The following is a 21,803-nucleotide window of genomic DNA, read 5'->3' as shown; positions in this document are numbered from 1 at the left end:
GAGCCGCGGGAGGGAGCGAAGAGGGACTGCGCGGAGATGGCCGCTGCCACCTGGGAGCTGGATGAGGAGGAGGGGCAGGGCTTCCCTTCCGGGCCACCAGCGCTAGGAGGTGGAGGAGGAGGAGGAGACGGAGGAGGAAGGCTGCCCCGGGATGCGCCACCTGCCCCTAAAGGGCGGGCTTCGCCGGAGCTGGGGCAAGGGACCTCCCTGGGAGAGGAGCTGCCCTCCTTCCACGGCCGCCGCCTTCCCTGACGAGAAACACCCGGGGTTCCGGCTCACGGGGCGGCGAGTAGAGAGCAGCCCCCGGCACCGAGGGAGGGAGAAAGGACGGGAGATGCGCGTTGGGGCGTGGGAAGTGTCCGGGCTCTCCAGGGCGCTCCCTCAGCCCCTCCCCGCTCGGTCCTGTAGCCCTGCCCGCACCCCGTCCGGGCCCGCAGCAGCGCTGCACCTGCGAGCTCCTATGGTGCTCTTCCCGTATCGCCTGCATCCCCTAACTAAAGCGCTGTCGTGCCGCGTTTCTTCCCATTGCACGTGCAATGGGAGTGTAGAGCACTGAAAGAAAGAATAAGAAGCTCAGGTCGACCCTGTCTAACTGGTAAGCAGCAAAAAACATATGGCCAGCGTTTGCACTCAGGAGTACTAGTACACCATCAGTATTTTAAAGTCGAACTTGGCACTAACTAAAAACAGGTCTGGTTTAGGAAATTTTTACCTGATACAAAAACAAATTTAAAAAATCCACCAACAACAAAAACTTAGAAATTAATCTGAAAATGAAAGCGCAGAAGTTCTTGATGTATCTTTCAAGCAGAGTGGGACAAGGCTATAGCATCAATGTCCAGAAAGCAGGGATGGTTGTGGAAACCAGGGGACATCTCTGACCTCTGCGCACAGAGCAAGCACACCGCCAAGAGGTTAGCCCCAGCAAGCCTTTTCAGTGTGTTCTCTGTTCCTGTGGTTCTGATGTATCAGTCAGATACAACCTTCGGAAGTTAATCCTGACACCTTCCTCATGGAGCATTCAGCAAACCATTCCCAGTCTTTTCTTTATTCCTGTGGTCCTGCTGTATCAGTCAGGAACACAACCTTGGGAAGTTAGTCCTGACACCTTCCCCCTGGAGCACTGGAGAGAGTTTGCCCAGGCTGTCATGCCGCTGTGCTCAGGCCTTGTAAGGAGTTTATTTGAGCACCTCTTTCCTTATCTGGAACAGAGCCATTGTAGCTGCATTAGTAAAGGGACAGTGATCTCCGCCCTCCAATGAAGAGGCAGCTAATGCTGCCCGTGCTGCTTATGACACCCAGTTTCCCAAATGAGAAATTATTTGTGCCAGAGTGACTTGTTGCCTTATGGGTATCTCTGTTTGGCTTTTTAGGGAACATGCTGGTCCAGGGAATTCTGCTGAAACTAGAGATGAATGCAAGGCCTGACTGTTCAAGCAAAACACTTGTTCTGCTGAAACTATTTTATTTGTACCAGTGACTTTTTCTGGTTATTGGCTATTTTGCCACCCAACTGATAAACGGTACAGAAAATACAAAGAGGGCAGATCTGATTGTAGAATTATGACAGTTTTGTGAGAGGGTTAGAAATCATATCACCGAGCACATTGATTCCTGAAAAAAAAGATAGTGTTCAGATTATGTTAATTTATTCAAAAGACTGTGTCTTCAGCAGACAAAATTGCTAAGCATACCTGAATTATTTCTAGTAATTTAGTTATGGAAAACCATTTGCCTGTTGGCTAAATTTTTTTTTTTTTTTCATAGGTGCAAGTTCATAAATGCAGATGTCAAAATTACTTTAGTCTTTCCAAGCTGCCTGCTAGTGACCAAATGGCAAAAATTAAGAATTTCCATGGAGTTCTTGCTGGTAGGTTTGCACAAATCATTTGAGTCTGGATTCCCTTAGCCAAGTCAGAGCTCACAAATGTTATTTAGCAAATGGAGTTTGCTATTGATTTTCACAGTCCATTTAGCAGAAATAGACTTGCAATATGAAGAAAAAGGGTATCTATACGTAAAGAGCACTGAGCACTGCAGTTATCTGTTTTGTTCATATGAACGTCTATTTTCATATCCTGTACACAAGGTAATTTTACATATAAAATGTGTATTAGTTGAGCATAAAGAATTACTGCTGAAGTGTCTGGAGAAAAAGACCTGTCAAAAAGAGACTTAGTTCCATGTCTTTCATTCCTGTTGTAATATGAATGCTTGTTTTGGTTTGGGTATTTTTTAATGTGGTTTGAATCTTCAAATTCTGTTCTCAATTTCAAACAACTGCTGCTCTGTTGACTCAGTTTATGACTTGGCTCAGCTGGTAATCTACATCTACATTCTAGTCACAAGACAAACACTACCTAAACTCTGCAACAGTGTAGAGCCTGCTTCTGAAGTTGCACAGGGAGATCTTATTGTAAATCACCTGTCCAGTAGGTTAACATTGTTTCATTCCCAAAGCTGAGTCAAGAAGGATGGAAATCCCAGGGGAACTATTATATAAGCATTGGAGAGAAAAAGTCCCTCATTTAGGGACAAGATAAGAGCAGTGATCAGCTTGTGTGCTGGGTCCCAGTGCTTTAAATAAAGTCAGTTGTTATGACAGCTTTATTTACTAGGTGGTCAGCTATTAAAATAATGTTTGGTCAATTATAAAAAGATTTAGGGACTTTGGGGAAGCATTTTGAGAGAAGATTTTGTTACAGAAACTACAGACCATGAGGAACGTGTTTAACTCTTTGCTGATTACTTGAAAAGCTAATGGTTTATGTCTACTGAAAGGAGAATGAGAAAACTCATGACAAGGTGAAGATTTAGAATATTTGTTTTACATGGATTCCTAACTAGAATCATTTAGGTTGAGAAAGACCTTTAAGGTCATTGAACCTAGCTGTAAAGCCAGCACTGCCAAGTCCACCACCAAACCATGTCCTTAAGTGCCACATCTACATGCCTTTTAAATACCTTCAGAATGGTGACTTAATGACTTCCCTGGGCAGCCTGTTCCAGAGCTTTACCTTTTAGGTGAAGAAATTTCTATTAATGTCCAATCTCAACCTCCCTTGGTGCAGCTTGGGGTCATTTCCTCTTGTCCTATCACTTGTTACTTGGGAGAAAAGGCTGACACTCACCTGGCTACAATCTTCTTTCAGGTAGTTGTAGAGAGTGATAAGGGCCTTGCTGAGCCTCCTTTCCTCCAGGCTGAACAATTTCAGCTCTCTCAACTACTCCTCACAAGACGTGTGCTCCAGACCCTTCATCAGCTCTCTTGACCTTCTCTGGACATGCTCCAGGACCCAAATGCCTTTCTCTCCATCGAGGGGCCGAGCTCTGAGCACGGGGTTCAAGGTGTGGCGTCACCACTGGTGAGTATAGGAGGACAATCACTACCTGGTCCTGTTGGCCACACTGTGCCATTGACCTTCTTGACCAGGCAGATGCTGGCTCAAGTTCAGCTGTTGTTGACCAGCACCCCCAGGTCCTTTTCCAGTGGGCATCTTTCCAGCCATGCAGCCCCAAACCTGTAGCACTGTGTGGGATCGTTGTGACCCAAGGGCAGGACCTGGCAATTGGCCTTGTTGCCTTGTTAAACCTCAAAAGGTTCACCTTGGCCCATTGATTCAGCCTGTCCAGAGCTGCAGAGCTTTCTTGCCTTCCAGGTAAGACTCCTACCCAGCTAGGTGTCATCTGCAAAGTGACTGAGGGTACACTCAATGCCCTTGTCCAGATTGTTGATAAAGTTATTAAACAGGGCTGTGCCCACTACAGAACCCTGAGGAACAGATTGTGCCATACGAAGCAGTGCCTTGCAGAGAAACCCAAAATGCTGGTTGTATACAGTGATTCTAATGCCTGAATTGTTTTGGTTTCAGCATGCAGATCTTTGCTTTACTAGTAATTTTTTTTCCACTGGTAAATGTCTGACCAAAGAACTGTAATCCTCATAGCTCTAGAGATTCCTGTTTGGTTGCTGAAGTCCTGAAGATGTGGAAAAGGACTGTTAATTGTTTTTTCTGCTCAAACTGCAAAGCCTGCTGGCAACATGATATATCAAATATTATAGTTGTCCAGTCAAACCTGAGAAATGATTTTGTCCAACCTAAAAGAAACATCTAGTATGTGTGCCCTAAAGCATAAAACCGTCATCTTTCTTGGAGCCTTAACATTTAAACATAGAGCAGCACAAGAGATAAAAGTCTATTTGAGAAACACTGTAAAAATTACTGTCCAGTACATTTTTATGTACCACTTAATTGGAATATTCCAGAAGCTATTTATATTGTTTCATTTATTTAAACTGTTTTGAGTGAGTGTTAAATACTTGTTTTGTGAAAAACAGCAGAGAACTTTCCATGTGAGAGGGAACAATTAGCACCTGCTTCTGCTGGCTTTATGTACCACAATTGTATGTAGTGCTTGAAAATGCTGATAAGCTAGGACTAAAAGCCTTTGCTTAAAAGTCAGATGAGCCGTAAAAGGGAATAAAAAAAGTGCAGTTTCATGCTTAGAAAAAGCTGATTATTTTCATCTGTTCTGCCTCCCAGAGGGAACTCTTTCACCTGTGAGAGCTTCCATCCACTTTCTTGTGTTGGTCCAGCTGTGTAACTGTGCCATCAGTAGTTCATCTGTGATTCAGCCAAAAATCAGTTTTATAAGAAAGTTAGTTTTCAGTGGGATCAGTGAATTGATCACTCTTACCTGTATATTCAGTAAATCTTCCTCAAGAAGAGGAGTGGGGAATGTGGGTGATGAGGAGAACTGTTGCTCATGGTGGCACTGTCTTCTTAAATCATCTTGATGAGTTTTGAATCATCACCCTGATAATGCGACTGTGATCACTTTAAACTAGAATAAGACAGAACTATTTCTAGAAGATGCAATCCTTCCCGCTTCTACCTAGATGTCTCTTACTTTCTTTGTCAGTGTAAGCATTTGCATTGCTGTGTGATGAATTGTGTGCTGAATTCTATTCAGAATTTAATTAGATTGAAATTAACCTGACAAGGAACAGACTATTTTGAATCCAGATATATTTCATATCCTAATTCTGCAGGCAACCTCACAGATGTTTGTGTTAGCTCAGGGGAATGGATAACACAAGAACAGGAACACAAAAACAGGGAAGAAGAGGTCAGGCACGAGGTCAGGCATGGGGTTTTTTGCCTTTTGTTTTCTTTGCAACAGTATTGATTTATGCCAGCTTAAAGTATGGTTTAAACTACTACTTTTAATATAAGTTTTCTTGATTGTTTCCATGGTGCAAGACAGCACTCAGCCCCGTCTCTACATATAACCCCATATATAGGTTGGATGGGTCCGTAGATAGGACTAGTGTGTTCCTGCCACTGCATGTGAATCTTTAATCAAGGTGGCTCACTTGTCACCTTCTTTAGCTGCAGCATAGTACTTTGCATCTGTTCCCCTCCTGTTTTCATGTACCAGCTGCAGATAATCAGTGCATGATGGATCAGAGTCCAGATGGATCTGACAGATGGGAACCTGGAACAGCAGAGAAGCTGTGATTATGTTCTCAACTGCAGGCACCTTGGTGGAGAAGTTTCTAAGATTCTTCCTGAATGCATAAGATTTAACAGGTCTGCCCGTGGTACTTGATTTTAATACTGAGGTACAAACTAAGCATTCCTCTCAATCCCGTTATGGACTCATTGGGCTGCCACTCTTGTAAAAAGAATTGAAGCATAATCCACAATGTTCAGTGCATACATTATGCAAAAGATCACAGTCTGTCAACCAAACTGCAAGAGATACACTCACCAAAGAGGTACTTTAATATTTTAAGAGATCTTTTTTTGTTGTTTCAGGCTTTTTTTTACATAAATCCTGGAACTGAAGAACTCACAGTTCACAGAGTGCGTATTCTAACAGGTTGCAGTATATCCACTGATGCACCAATGAGAAAAAAAGCAAATGTTTGTTAGCAGAGGGAATATGCACCAGTAGGTAGCTTTGTTCCAAACATCTGTACAAAAGCATGGAACACCCTGGAGTGACCGGGAAGGAAATAAACTTCCATCACTGCGAGGAGGCTCTTTCAAAGTGACAAATTCATACCTTAAAGCTAAAAAGTACAGACTCTTGCTGTATTGAAATACATTCCTGATACTATAGTTAAGTGAGGAAACATACTCCTAGCAAAGCATGCCATTTGTCAGTGTGTGATATGTAGGAAAAATTTCAGAGAGCAGTGAAGAAAAAATCCCACCTGTTGTGGTTGATGGAACAAAATTTTGAATTGTGGCTAAAATCTTTGAGAGGATATCAAAGGCTCCTCCTGGCTGTAGCTTGAATTTACATGCTGGAGGTTATACCAGTGCATCTGATGGAATATGATTCCTTTTTCTAGTTCTTTTTCTGTGGGAATACATTTTCTTCTAGCCTACCTATAGGAGTTTTCAACTTGTTCTTTCTTCTGCATGTTGCTCCTGCTAACAGATGAATAATTCTGTTCCCAGCTTCCATGGCATCTCAGCATACTGTTCCCTGATACTGTGGATGAAGGAATATAAGTATCTGTCTTACAAACAGAAGGAAACACATTTTAAAAAAAATGGTCATACAGGGTTTAAAAAAAGTTTCTTCAGTAGTTTTTCAAACTTAAGGGCCTGATTATGGATGTACAAGCCCTAACTGTCTGAAAAGGTGGTTTTCTGGGACACTCTGTTGAAGAATAGGGTGCTTTTTGAGGATCATAGTAAAGAACTGCACACATTCACCCTGAACCAGGAACTTACTGTACAGTTATTGTTGTATGTGAGACTATGCAAATGCAAAGGTAAATTCAAGCCAGTATAGTGATTCCTTCATGATGGCAAATATTTCTGTCTCTAAATGCCAAGAATATAAAGCTCTGGCAATTTCCTGGGAGCCTTTGCACTGCAAAAGAAGACATTTTGGGAATGTATGGCAAATCTATCAATAAGATCCGCTGATTTATTGCTTCTGCCAGCCAACTCCAGAAGATAAAATTGCTAAGGAACTATTATTGGATTCTAAGCAGAAACCATTGAAGAGAGGAGGAAGGCACAACATGATTGTCCTTTTTCCTGGGAGTGCTGTCACTACCATTGTGGATTTCCTGGATTACTCTGTGGATGAGCCTGGTTAATTAGTTACCTCCCCAAACACCTCTAATGGGAAGGACTAATATAGTATATATCTTGTCCCACACTCTTAATCTTCAGTGTCAGTTCAAAAATGGGAATAATCTGACAAATGAGAAAAGTAACAAATTTACTGAAAATGATACCTGTTCCACCTTTCTATCCTAGCTTCAGTCTCCTGAAGGTCTTTGTGACTGATGTGACATGATTAGTGTTAAGCATGCTAAATTGTCTTACAGATTAGTAATTAAATAGCCTAGACATTGGGTGCATGAAGCATTAGTCTGAGTCTGTTTATTATATGCTGGATGCCTCTTTTCCCCTTGATCTCAGGTGAATTTTCACTGCATCACTTTAGAACTTGCGCATTTTCAAAGGTTTATACAGATCTCTTTCAATGAGCTGCTAATAAAGAAAAGTTGAAAATGGAAGTTAAAAAGAACAGTTGAAAATGAAAATCAGCTGAGAAAAGTTGAATGGAATTCAGCTGGAGAAAAATATCCCATAAATCTCTGAGCAGGGTAAGTCAAATGAATAACAAGGGTGGTTTCCAAGTATTCTAATATCTGTGTTGAAACACTTTGATAGAGAGGTCATAAAAGTCATGTGAATTAAGGTGCAAAACAATGAGACTGAAGCATTAGCCAATTTTAAATGCCATGAAATGAGCTTTAAATCTGCCCAATTGTTTCCTCCAGCAACTGCAGTGGGTCATTTCCTGTCAAAAATGCAATAACTGATGTTTGAGCATATACTTTATAAATTGTGATCTTCATGACATGAATGAAAGATTTTTAATATGAATAACTTGAAAAATAAAAGTGAATTCAAGTTATGGATGCTTTTGCCTAAAAGAAAGACATTAAAGAAGCACTGCAGCAATTCATTCTAATATGCCAGTTAGCTAACTGTTTGCTAGGTGTGTACTCACTCAAAGATTTTTACAAGACATTTTGAAATACCTGCAACAATTTTGATGAGACTTCGTTATGTTTCTAGTTTCAAGACAAATGTCACAGCTGATGTGCAATCTGGATCATGAAAAACTGAGGTGACTGGTTCACAGCATGAATGATGGATGGTTTTTCATGACATTGAAAGCTGCTGCTGTCTAGGTTTTGATCCAGGCAGACCTGGAGGGTTAAGTTTTGGTATCTGGAGGTTTATATTGTGTACTGTTCTTTAGTTCTATAGTTTTATAATTTTATGTATTTCCATGCAGAAATATGGACAGTGGCTATCAGAGAATTTTGCTGTGTCACTGGTACTGTTGAAGTTCAATTTACAATTTTTGTAGCTAAGAAAGTCAAACAAACATTGTTGGGCTGTTACAAATCTCATTTATCATAGTTTGTGAGACATGCAGCAGATAGCTCTACAGGGCCCTTGCCATATACATAACAATAGAAATCAATGCTAATGATAATCCTTATGGTGTTTTATATATACCCAAACCAAACTTACTTCCTTGGCTAGCTCTGGGACTAGATACATTTAGCAATAAAAGTTTAGCTACATTTATTTAATAGCAGATTAAATGGAGTTTGGATTGGTCTACTTGATCTACACAGGATGGGGGTCACTCCTCTGGATTGCTGCAGGTGTCATCCTTAAAATACTCCCCTGACAAACCACTTCTATTCATTAGTTTCTCCTTCCTGAACTTTTCCTGGTTTAAACTCGTCAGCACATTGCTTCTCTTTTGAGAAGCATATTGCTTTCACTGTTCTAGAAGAGAAATAATGTATTATTGTGCAGAAGGATATAATAACAAGGATCATAATGTGCACAAATGGCATGAACACAGATCTAAGAAGGCTGCAGTATGGTGCAGTTTTTCAAAATGAAGCATGCTGGCAGTGAGCTCTCTCACATGGTCAGTCCAGGTTTGGACATTTAGAAACCAGAACATTCAGCATGGACACTTAGAATTTCTGTCTTTTTTGGTGCAACAGTATGTATGGCACCTTCAAGATAGCTGCCTTAATCCTAAGGCATAATAGTTCATGGATAAATAGGTAGAGGAGGGTACACAATTGTGCATTACTTTATAATGGCAATTTGAGGTATTCATGTCACATAATATTAGACCCCATCAGAATTTTCCCCAAGTTTGTGGAGGTTTAAATTCCCATTTTCACTTTTTACTGTGGTGCTGTATCAAAGGTAGAAGATTAAAATGCAAATTTGCTTTAAATTCATGATGTACTGTATAAGAATGAGGTTGTGTCCTTTGAAATAGGTGTGAGCCCTCTGTGGAAGCTGACTGTGCTCTGGTTTAAAAATCCAAGAGGTAGTTCTATAACAGCAATGTTTTATAGCCAAGTTTTGCTTATTTGTGCACATTTGGTAAATGTAGTCCCTCTGAAAATATAGTATTAAAACAGTCTGGTGCATTTGCAAACATAAATTTTATTGCAATAATTGCAAAAACATTAATTTAAAAAAAATCACAGAATACAAAAATCTGTAGTCACTAGTTCTGTGCATAAATTCTGAGGTTGCTTTTACTGTGTCATTTATTAGAAAGTATTTATTTTACACATACAATTGTGATAAATGTTTACCATTAACCTGTGACTACATTTTATTTTACTTGCTCATAAAAAACTCACAGTGAGTTTTCTTTCTAATGAAGGTATTGACTTTTACAAGGAAAAGATTGGTTTTGCAGTGGGATTGGTTGCAGTGGGAAGAGGTTATAGCTTACTTTGAATATTTGTTTACTAGTGTCCATTACTGATCATTTGCATCAAACATGGAGTTCTTATACATTCTTATACAAATAAGATAACATTTTCACTTTAAACTCAGTATCCTTTGAATATCAGGAACAAGAAGAAGAGATAATTAACAGAGGAGACTGACTGTTTACAGGGGTGTTTACTATGGATTCAGCAGGCAGCTGCTGGAGTAAAATCCACAAAGTCTTAACAGCCCTGGAATTTACTATTTTCAGTGACAGATTTGGAACTTCCCTGTGATAGAATCTAAATACTCTGCATTGCTTGATTGTTCGGATACTGGTATACTATGTGTCTTTGGTATTTTCTGTTCTCTGTATAACAGCGTTTGTTTGACTTCTAAATATCTGTCCAGGATAAAAGGAAGAAGAATTCACCAAGCAGCTAACTCATTAGACTAGTGTTAGATGGCTAATTGTTATTTATGGGGCTCTTACATTTTTGGCTCTCTCTCCAGCAAAATAAAAGGACAAGAAATGAAATGTGAATGTAGAGTAACAAAAATATCAGGTGGTATTAAAAGAGACAGAAAAGGAGAGGCATTCATGGTCCACAGCACCTGAAGGATGTGAGGCTTCACTGGATAAATTACGCCTGCCTGAGTTAAAGTTAAGTGACAGAAATACATATAGACAGTTTGCTGATTACATGGACATGATTTTCTGTTAGACAAATATTTATAGCTAAAATAAATAACATTTATTTTTAAGACTCCTAGGCTGACCCTTGCTATGCAAAAGGACTGACATCTAATGAGTTACTCATGCAGGACCAATGGCACCAAATCTGGTAGATGTGAGCTGTCATCCACTACATCCTCTATTTTTCTCTACCCACTACAGAGGGAACCAAGTCGATTTAGTTTAGATAAATAGCTTTGACACAGAAGTCAGGTGAGTTAAACCTCACCTTCAGAGCAGAAAGACAGTGAAATTTTTCTCCTAGACAGGTGAAAGTTGCCACCTCAGAGAATGGATACAGAAGAACAGAAGGTGAATGGCAGTACTGGTAAGCCTATAACTCTAACACCTCTATGTTCTTTAGTACCCTGCATTACTGTGGCCCACTAGGAGGTACAAGGGTGCCTGTTCTTTTTTTATCTGGCACTTAAGAATAGGTAGATTTACTAGGATATCTCAAAAATCTGAAGTAAAGCTTTTGGCTGTAGGATTATTGCCAGTTTTTGTCAATATGCTGAAATATAATGACTGTGCTGTAAAGGGTTTCGATCTTTTTTATGGTGGTGTATGTAATTGTCAGGGAACACCTAATGTGAAGTACAGAGAGAGTTCATGATTTAAGTGTGTGAGCCTTGATATATTATATTCTTTTGTATAACAAATTTGCAGAATTTAAGGATTATATATTTATAGTTTTTAAAAATAGGTATATATTAGGCAAATAGACTGACTCTGGCTGTGTTAAAATAATTTCCTGCACGGAATGGCAAGTAAGATGATACATATCCAATAATTTTTGCATTCCTTTCAGCATTGATTCCTTTACTCCAGTGAATCTGAGCATGAAGTGTGATTTAGATAGATACATGTTGTGAAGATATAGGGAAGCCTAAGAAAGGCTTCCTTAGAAACATTCCTGTGTAAGTCTCCTCTCCTGGGTTGCAATGCTGCTTTCTGCTTGGAATTTATTATGTCTTTAATTTCATACTGTATACTGGTTGTGCTGCAACTTTATCCTATTCAGCTATGGTATCAATCTGTTTTTGAAAAGCTATGCACTTATGAAAGTGCATTGAAATGCAGGAGCATTGGGAGGAACTGTTGTTATGTGGCATTATGGGTGTTTAAAAAGAAGTGGAAGAAGAAATACACTTCTACTATGCAGTGGGATCAATATTTTGATGAATTTTATGGGAAGTGAGGCTTTCCATAGAGAAAGCTTATCTTAACCTTCTTTTAATTTCCAGTGCCTTATGGGAGCTACGTGGTTCTTTTTACACTTAGGCACGTTCCCTTGTGGAAATATTCCCTGAATATAATGCAGACAACTTCTGCTACTCCTGTATGGAATCCACTGCTCTGCTTCTTCACATAGCAGCTACCAAGCTGGTTTGGCTGTGTTAGGCTTTATCCACATGTACAGCTGGAGAGGTAAAGTGCAAACTTGCATGGAGAGGGAAACTGGTATTGCCAAGTAAGGTAGTAAGCAATACTAGATAGATACCTTTTGTGTCTTTCTAATATCCACATACACCAAAAAAATTAATTATGTCACAAGGTCACTGAATATTAATCAACACTGTCCCCATGGGTGTACTCCAAAGGCAGGTAATTTTTTAGATAAAAGAAGCTTGATTATGGGCTTTGACACCATCAGATGAAAAGAGAAGTGATTCTATTTATTATAGTGTCTGTCTCATCTTCTCTGCTTATTACTTTTAGAAATAATCCTGGAAAATAATAAAAAAATAATCTGTTTACTTATCCAGGATGAAGTTATTTTTATACTCCTCACAGAGTGTCATTCAATCTAAAATGATTAATCTTTGCTTGTTTGCCGAAATTTTTCTAAGTTTTGCTCTTCCACCTGTTTGTTTAGTCATTGATAGCTGTTCACTCTCCCAATGTGTCATCTGACCCAGCAGGTCTGGGTTTTTCAAACATCAGCATTATTCAACAGTACTTTCTTTCATACTTCCAAAGTATTGGTGCTTCTGTGATTTTATCCCTGGTTAAAATGAAAATGCCTTTTTATACTCGTTAATTTCAGCTGCTTCTAGGCCATAGTCCTGCTACTTAAATTGGACTTTTCCTCTATTCCGTATTATAGACTTCTGTCCTTTGCCCTTATTTTTAGTGATACCAAGTGAAAATAGAAAACACATTCCAAATGTCCCACCTTTGCTCTGTGCATTCAGAATTAGGCCATGAAGATGATACATACTGTACTTGGTATAGTTTTGGATCAAACTTTCCATTAATCATTTGACTTCTGGGATTATTGTACAGACTAACTGTTAGTTTTCAACAGAATGAAAATTGCTGAATCCAAAAAGGAATTTTCAAGAAATCACCTTTTTTTGTGACCTTCAACAGACACCTACATGGGAAAGAGTTATTCTTGTGCATATTCAGGCTTTAGCACCGATGGGTTGTTTATGATTTACATAAAGGCAAAAGAAAAACAAGACAGCGATTCCATCAATTTCAAACGAGCCTGTTTTTGATGGGCTGGGTGCCAGTGGATCTGCAGCCAGGCACACCAGCAAAGGAGCCCTTCCCTGGTGCTGTGCAGAGGAGCGTGAAATGAATGGGGACCTTGCTTTGTTAAAACTCTGACACAGACTAATGTTTTTTTGAAAAGTGCAGTCCTGACAGCTCTGAAAATGTGATGTTCCTGCTCTCAGCTCCAGAGGAGAGTGCTGTAGGAGAGCTTCCCAACATTCATTAGCCAGTCTGCATCAAAACTGCTGTCTGAGGAATATCCTGGTCTTTAGACATGTTTGCAGTGAGGTCTCTGCTGAGGCCTCTGCTGAAGGTTGCACTTATTATCTGCAGTGTTGGGAAGTGTGTATTTGACAGGTAGTGGACTGCATCCACTGGCTCTCTAAACAGCTTTCAGTGTGACAGCAACTTCACTTTAGTTTCTTGGAAAATACTTCATTTCTCACAAAAGAAACCTCAAAATAAATACAAAAACTTCAAAAGAAAATCTTTGAGGTGTGTAAGATAAGGGGTTTTTTTGGTCTTAAGTTACTATTTTAAAAATGTATTCCTGCAAATGGTTAATATATATAGAAGAATTGTTCATGGGCTGAAGCAGGCCCGAAAATCCTGGTGGGCAGTTAGTATGGGCCTGTAGGCTCTCCGGTGTTCTTAATGCTTCCAGACTTTCCAGGCACGGTCTCAACACCCCTTTGTTCACTCTGGGCAATGGTGTAGGACCTTCTTCATTACACACAAGGTAACAAAAGCTTTCTGGGATGCAATATTCATTTGGAGTAAGGGGCATGACACCCTCACACAGGCTCTGCCCTGATGTTCCTAATAGCAAAACCCGACCTCTGAGTTCTGTGGGGTGCAGCACACAAAGTGTTTGGCCCAGGAGGGGAGTTTGTAGATGGTGTGTCAACAGCAGTGGCAGGTAACCCACAGAGACACACTGCAGCAGAAATGTGAACTTCCTGTGTTGCAGCAGTGAAATAGTGTCAAAGGCCTTTTAGGGAACTGGCCAGACAAGCTGAACTTGTGTGTGCTTCCAGCAGGCAGAGGAGAGATGCTGAACACATGCTGCCTGCCATCAGCAGCCCTGTGGTTGCCAAGAATTGCAGCTACCCATTACATAAACCATCACACAGTACACATCATGCAGCCAGACACAGTGTTTGTGTGTGAATGGCTCTGCGTAGGTATGTGGGGAAGTTCACGCATGTTAACAGGTTCATATTTTAAATTTAGTACTAAAAGTTAGGCTCTTTTATAGCCTGAAGTTGTCACCAAGAGAGAATATTCACTTCTTTTTTGAAATGGAGGGAGAAAAATGGAGGTGGATGCGGCATGATAGAGCAAATTTGTCCTGTTGGAGAAGGCTCAAGTACAGATTCTGTGTTGTCAAGACCAAAGAGCAGCTCTGGTTCTCCTACAACACTAGTAGGCATGTCACTATTTTAACCCTTAGAAAACTGGCTGGCTCACAGCAAAATAACAGTAGATCTTTCCAAACCATCTCTGTGAATGTGATAATTTAATTCAAACAGTGTAAAGCAATTAGTCTGTATAAAGAACTTAAAATAGACAAAGCTATTTTTTTTTAAGTAGCTATTTCTAGCTCATTAGGCACAGAAATGTCCTTTACACTCAGCTTTTTGACTGCACTCCATCAATTCAGCCCAATCAACAGATTTTCTCAATCTAGAAACAAAGCAAAATGAAACAAGGGAAGTTAAGCAGTGAGTAGATCAGTCATCTCTGCTCAGCTTTCAAGGCTGCTATAAATGGGGTTTTTTCAGTTACGACATGCTGAAAACAATAAGCCACCTGAAAACTATGGCTGTGATTTTAACAGCTGCATTATATTCAAGAAAATTGAAAATCCTCTTCTTAAAATACAACTTTATCCAACTGTTCTGTGTGTATTTTCAGGCCTAAATTGCTATTCTGCTGAGAATTGGGAAAAAAGTTTCTTTAATTGGTTAAAAAAAGAACTCTTCCCAGCATTGATCCATCTTAGTATGAAGAGGAATAGCCTGGCACATCATAGTCAGCAAAAAAGACTAAAACACCTGCTCTCAGTCATACCACAGTATTTATTTCAGAAGCTGTTACCTATTATTTTATATAAAGTATATGCTTCTATAGGCCTGGGGGTAGTTGAAAATATTTCATTGTTACGGCTATTCTGCCAGATGTCTTTTTCAAAAAGGCCAAGCAGTGCTAAAGTGTCTGGACTTTCAGAGCAGGCAGGACTGATGGAATATATTATCCCACATTTTTATGGCAATGGATGGATTTTCCTTGTCACAGGCAACGTATGCTTTCTGCATTGCTGGGGACAGTGGCAGATTTTTTAAATTAACATTTGAATCTATTATTTATGAGTGCATTCCCTGATGTCTGAATCTGAGGGCAAGCCCTGCTGTGCTTGACGTGGTCTCTCACAAGAGGGCTTGAAAGACCTCCACTGTACAAGTGGAGAGACCTGAGACTTTCTGCTTGACTGCTCCTGCCTGTCAGGCAAGGACAAGCATTCAGGGACTAAAGATTTCTCAGTTCCCAACGTCCTTGACCCAAACGTAGTTTTCTAAGGAGAATCACGTGTTAGCTCACTGCTAGTTCCTAAACATGCAGATGTTAACAGAAGACCTTGTTGTTAAGGCAGGCCCTTTTGACACCAGGAGCAGCATAAGGCTGTGAATTTCTGACAAGCTGCTCAACCAGCACATCATGCTTGGGGCGACAGGCATATCCAGCCAAGAAAACCACTCTGCAGTTTTGCACTTCCTCCAATATATACCCACCAGCAGCATCAGTACTCCTGACTTGGTGGTGCTGACAGGGCTGGAAAACCTATCAATGCAGGCACTCAGAAGGCAGCTCTCTCCACACACAGTTTCCCTCCTACACAACGAAGGAGAAGGCAATTACAGCTGTTTGGATCTGAATATTTTATCCTGAATAATTATGAGAGTAAGGCATACGTTAAACACGTGGCAAATAATCTACATTTTCTGTGGACAGAAGACTTTTAAATTTCCAACAAATTTACAAATTATTTTCTGTCACGAGCATTTAAAAATGTTTTGTAAGAAATATACCTAATGCCACAGGATTTATATTTTAAAAGTCTTTCTGTAATTTATTTAAATTTCTGTTCTCTTGCTCGGTTTTCTAGAGCAAAATGATAGTTGTATCTCTACACAGATGAGCTATGCTTCTGGTGTTTTACCATCACTGAAGAACTGCTTGAAGATAATCATGTGTGGCTTTTAGGCACAGAATTCAAAAGCACGAATGCATGTGTGAGACTGAATGTGACTGCTATAAAACAGTGAACTATGGAAATGATATAGTAGTTTTGCACAACCAAAGGAAAGGTCAAAGTACTTACAAAAGTACTTACAACCCTACCTATGCTACCAAGTATGTATGTAATGAATGTAAATATAAAAAGGGAAAGAATTGTTCAACAAAAATAAACTGAAGCAGTTGAATATTGACTTATTTTTAATAGGAAATACAAAGCTTTCTTCCCAACCCAAGAATTAGACACAGTCTTGTCCATCAATGGCAGTTATGTGCAGTTCTTATGTAGGCAGCTAAATCTGCTCAATGCTGTTTCCTATATGCAAGCAGATATAAATCTGGTTATAAATGGCTCTGGATATAAATGCATGTTGGCATCCAAGATCATTTGGACTCTTCCAATTCAAATTTCAGAAAAGGTATTGCAGTTCTCAGAAAGGAATTGCAGTTTTTCATGGGCTTTATATGTTACAAGTGACCAAATACACTGACCTTTCTGAAGCAACTTCTGGAAAATACACAAGGGGCTTCATCCATCAGCAGTGGACTTCATTCAAGGTTTGCAACAAAGCTCAGTACTTTTTTTGACCTCTAAAAGCAATTTTTTATCAATCTATGAATGATGATTTAATACTTGTAATACATATTATAATGTATATCATGTAATACTTGTTTTTGGGAAGGGTGACTTGAAGAGGCATGGACCTGTTTCCTTCCTATTAATTAATAGGAGGTTTGTTTATAAAAATTAAAAGCTATATTAAAAAATGTAATTATACTATCAATAATCAATGGAAGTGTAACTTCTGGATTTTACATAATCATTATATATGTGATTCTGACTGCTGGGTTACTAAACTGTTTTGCTGTTCATGTACTTTTTATTGTGTTGAATGATAAATTGTACCTATGATCATAAAATAAATTCACTTTTCTCAAAACCAGCTTTCAATTCTGTTGTCCTGTAGTCAGTAAAAATTGCTAAAAAGTACAAAGGGAAGAAAAGAAAGCATTTATAGAAATAAAAAAGAGCTGATCTTGAGAAGTAACATAAGTCACAAAAGCTATATTATTTCATATCCAAATAGCTGGTTGCCATTAGTCTTTTCCTTAGACTAAACTACTCCTTTTAGAATCACTCCTTTGCTGAGAAATTATCATATAAAATTTTAATTGAGAAGCAGGGTTTGTTCTTTCCTAGTGACTGTCTTCCCACCAGCTTTAATGATCTGAAATTAAAGAGCTCAGAGGCTGTTTACACTTGTATTCAGCTATGAGGCATTAAGTTACCCTGCAGAGGTCTTCAAAACTCAGCTCAGAGTTCTCCGTTGCATGTCATACATGGTATTCAAGCAGAGTTCATCCATATACTAGTGTGTAGCTTTATTCATGGAAAGGGTTTGATATCAAGTACTTCCAAATGTCACAGCTTCTTAAATAAATCTAAGAATACTTGCAGTTATTCCTGTCCAAGCTGGTCAACTAGGTCTGAAATGTTAGGTCCTTTTGGTACCTAAAGGAAGATATTTGTTTGTTTCTATTTCTTGTTCCAAGAGTTTAATTACTTTTCATTACCAGTGGAGTTGTAATGATATGAAGATAAAGCTGAAATATTTCACATGATGAACTATTGGACTGTGAGCAGGAATCAAACCATCACATAAGAATCTGGTTGCTCCTGGTTCATCCTTGTACTGTAGCAATTCAGAGGTAAATTCACCTCATGCTAATTAGACATCCCTCATTCATTCTCTTCTTCAATCTCTTATGTCTTTCTAGTAAGTTCAATCTTTTAACCTAAATTCAGAATCACACATAATGATTGGTGCTAATCATTTATACCACTATGGAGGCCATTGGTCAGGAATCTGTGCATAGCAAAAGACAGTTATTGCTGTCTTCAAAATATTTAATGATTATGGTCATAAGCAATTGGAAATTACTATTTTGAGGGCTTCTGTCCCCATGGTGTTTATTAAACCAGATTAGAAACTTATGTTATTCAAACAAGACTGAATTAAACAAATTGAATAAGCCTTCCGAAACTTGTGTAAAATAAACACATTTATTAACAAAAGGTTAGACAAATAGAATGCAATTCTGTCATCTTTGCTCACTGATTGCCTTTTGCAGTCCTGAAAACAATGAAAAAAATTATATTCTTAATTAAATACAGTACTTCCCTTATAAGACTTACAAAGATTGCCCATTTGCTAAGTTCAAGTGCCTACTTAGAGACGATGTAGGTTTTTTAAAATTCCCCATCCTTAGCATCAGGAATGTATTACAGATAGGTAAAATTGTTACATACTTGAACTAAAGTTTTAACACTTAGGTAAAATATGAAGAATACTTCAAAAGTCTTTGACAATTTTATTAACAAATATGTTTTTGTTTATATGTAGTGGCATAAGATTAAATTTAAAATTCATAAAGTGAAATATATGCTTCTGCAGATATAATAAGATTAAAAAATATTTTAAAAGTACTAAATCCCACAACATGTTGTTATCTTCTCTCTGCTTTCATTATTCTTTCAAACATGGTGCTCATTCACTTTATTTCAGCTGTAAGGCTTCTACCTTCACCTCTGGCTCACTTAAGAATCCATAAAAAATTTATTAATTCCTTTAAAGCATGCAAAAAACTACAACTTCCAGGAAGAAGAGGCACATAGCCAAAGAGCCACAGAAGTCACTGCAAGAATAGTGATAAATAAAACATAAGTTAATTACAGTTTAAGGCTAAATCCTTGGCTGGTGGAAATGGGGAGTCACTATCTACAGCAGAGCCCAGATGCACCAGTTGACTGCCAGCTTCAAGTTCCAAGTCATGGCAAGTTGCTTTGTCCCTCCGTAAAGCAGAAAATGATCTATTTCAATAGTATTTCTTTATAATTCTTACACATCACTAGGAAAGTTACATTTTCAAAGACACTGTGTTGATTTTGAGTCCATTCCAATTATATACATTTGAAAGTAGATTTCTGTGAACAGTTAAAAGAAACCTTGGTTCAAATTATTGCATAATAAGAAAAAAAAAATCACAAAAGTGCATATATGTATGTATGTATGTATACATGCAGAAGGAAGCCACACTGCTACTTGCAGTGCAGCCAGCTACCACTATAAGGCATTTATTGCTGTAGATACAGGCCTGTGTTGGGTCACAGGGTATATTTACATGCATGTAAACTTTATCCCTTGGTTCCAGAGACCCCATGGGAAGTCTTCATATTAGGGAAAGGCGCATGGCCCAGAACTGCCTGGAAGTGGCATTTTATTTTCGGACCGGCCTCACTGAAATTGCAGAATTGAAGTTTTATAGCAAAGAGAAGAAACTATTTTGCACCAAACCGGTAACTAAGTTAGTATATCAACTTTATGGACTTTAGAAAAGCAGATGTTGAATGATTTTTTTTCCATTTTCCACTAAGTTAATTTGGAAGAAACAATATCACATTTCCCATTAGCTTCTAGAATTCTGAAGTGGCCAAACTCAGAATGGCAACTGAACCCACTGAAAGGCATCAGCACTAGGAGTAAAATGTTTACTTCCAGCCCCTAGAAATCCATCTCAATGACATTTCTTCAGCAGGTGAAGAGTTATGTTTTTAACTGCAAGCATGGTCTCTGTGCAGGTTGGTTTGATCAGCATTTCAGGAAGCAAAAATCCAAAATGGCCAGTGTCACGCAGCTCAAATGCAAATGCATACGGGATGCCATTTTTGTAGGCCCAGTCCATAGAGCTGCCAGAACTCACATCTGAAAGAGGCAATTCACAGAATGCATTAAAAATGTTAAATGCAGGTCATGCTGAAATCACCAGAGGGTTCTTGTGGCATTTTGTCTCTGGGACTCAGTGAGTATACTTGCAACTCCAGCTGTTGCTTGCCCTGATCCTGAACACCCTTCAGAGTACCGAGCACCTGGTGAAATGTGCTCAGCACAATATGGATTAGACCCTTCATTTTCATAGGAGAAAATATTGTAACTGTTTTGTGTAAAGCAAAACTTTAATAGAAGAGAATATCTAGAATAAAGCCTCAAACTGTTCTTGTCTCCATATGGGCACAGTCTGAAGCTTTCCTTCCACAAAGATCTCCCAGCTGGACTGGAGAGCTCTGCATGCTCCTAGGTATAAATGGGGGTTTTAGGCAACTCATTTGCAGTGAGAAGGGGGAAAGTTGATAAAATAATCTGCCATCTTCTTTTTGAAACGCTTTTAAAATTCTTTTCATTTGTCTTACTTTCTCACCATTTCCCCACAGCATGAGAGCATTTGCATAGGTGGTGTCTAATACTGACAAACCTTCCCGAGGAAGTGTGCTGCTTATGCTTTTGTTATCTCCATATGCTGATTTCCCAAGACACAAGTTTTTATACAGATACATCTCTCATGTGGCCTGCTGTAATCTGTGCAATTCTGACATTAATTCACACTGCTTTTCCTTTGACACAGTGACTGACTGCAGAGTAATGAGCACAAGATGATGACTATGCTGTGAGATGGAGGCCCATGATAAGTGGAACTGTAGCTGAAACACAGCAATGGCAGAGGAGACACAGGAAGTTACTTGTGAAAAGTCTTTTGCTTTTCACTTTTTCAGTGTCTGTTATTGTTAGCCGCAGCATTCAGACCTCAAGGTTTCAGTAAAGAAAAAAACCTTTCTTGTTAAAACCTGTTGAACTTTTTCTTTTACCTCTCTACAGAGAGCTTGCCTGACAAATGCTGTTACTACTTAGTAGTGCATTTGCAGTATCTGATAAAGATATGATTTTTAAGACTTAGGTTTTTCTTTTTAAAAAAACCCATTATTTTATATGGTATGAATATGTTATTTGCTGGCTTTTGACTCTCAAGTGCATTGCATTTTAATCTCTTTTATTGCATCAGTTGAGCTAATCTTACTGCAATCAACTGACTGAATCAGTTGCAAAACTTTTTTCTGCCTTCCTCACAACCCAAAACCGGAACAAAGTTCACTTTAAATAGTGTTTGCATTCTTTGTTATAATAAGGGTATTCTCCTTCTTCCTGTAGGAAGGTCAAAGTCACAAACCTGCAGAGGAAAACTTACACAAAGTGCTGGATGCAGGGCCATATCTGTATCTTACACCGTAGGCTGACTGAAGAGCATTAACAGCATTATAGGCTGCTGATTCCTGGGGAGGAGAAAAAAAATGAAATACATAAATTAGACTTTGAATTAAATACTGTATTGTTATTGGAACCTGAGTCAATGGATCACTGAACTCCGGCACAATGCTGTGTTCCATGAGTACATGGCAGCTAAGTTAAAATGATTGTAAAGGATCAATGCATTATTTGTTTTTAATGACAGCAGTTCCCTGGAAAGCTTGGTTTGGTATTTTCATGGCATAAAAGAGCTCACTGCACCATGAATGATCAGACGTTAAGTATTTGTAATTATAGGTATATATGTTAATTTAGCGT

At 38.9% G+C, this 21,803-nt stretch overlaps 1 protein-coding gene and 1 long non-coding RNA gene across 3 annotated transcripts in view; one reads left to right on the top strand and one right to left on the bottom strand.

Moving 5' to 3' along the window:
• Nucleotides 1-88: 88 nt before the first annotated feature.
• Nucleotides 89-17,282, top strand: LOC134548315 (uncharacterized). Of its 2 annotated transcripts, none has more exons than XR_010079746.1 (4): nucleotides 89-595; nucleotides 1,768-1,874; nucleotides 3,157-3,365; nucleotides 10,811-17,282. It is a non-coding gene; the product is annotated as an uncharacterized LOC134548315 (long non-coding RNA). The 2 variants fall into 2 exon arrangements; XR_010079745.1 differs by lacking the exon at nucleotides 10,811-17,282 and adding an exon at nucleotides 5,823-7,993.
• A 957-nt stretch (nucleotides 17,283-18,239) lies between these two features.
• Nucleotides 18,240-21,803, bottom strand: part of CPA6 (carboxypeptidase A6) — an 83,377-nt gene continuing 79,813 nt past the window's right edge. The window contains exons 10-11 of the mRNA XM_063392876.1: nucleotides 21,427-21,511; nucleotides 18,240-20,111 (exon numbers count right to left, since the gene is read on the bottom strand). Coding sequence (XP_063248946.1) covers nucleotides 19,924-20,111; nucleotides 21,427-21,511 — 273 coding nt within the window. The 3' untranslated portion in view covers nucleotides 18,240-19,923. The remainder of the gene's footprint in view (nucleotides 20,112-21,426; nucleotides 21,512-21,803) is intronic.

This window comes from Prinia subflava, chromosome 1, assembly GCF_021018805.1.
Source record: "Prinia subflava isolate CZ2003 ecotype Zambia chromosome 1, Cam_Psub_1.2, whole genome shotgun sequence".
Classification (NCBI taxonomy): Eukaryota; Metazoa; Chordata; class Aves; order Passeriformes; family Cisticolidae; genus Prinia; species Prinia subflava.
The sequence above is the reverse complement of the archived record's forward strand: the minus strand, read 5'-3'. Positions and strand labels throughout refer to the sequence as shown.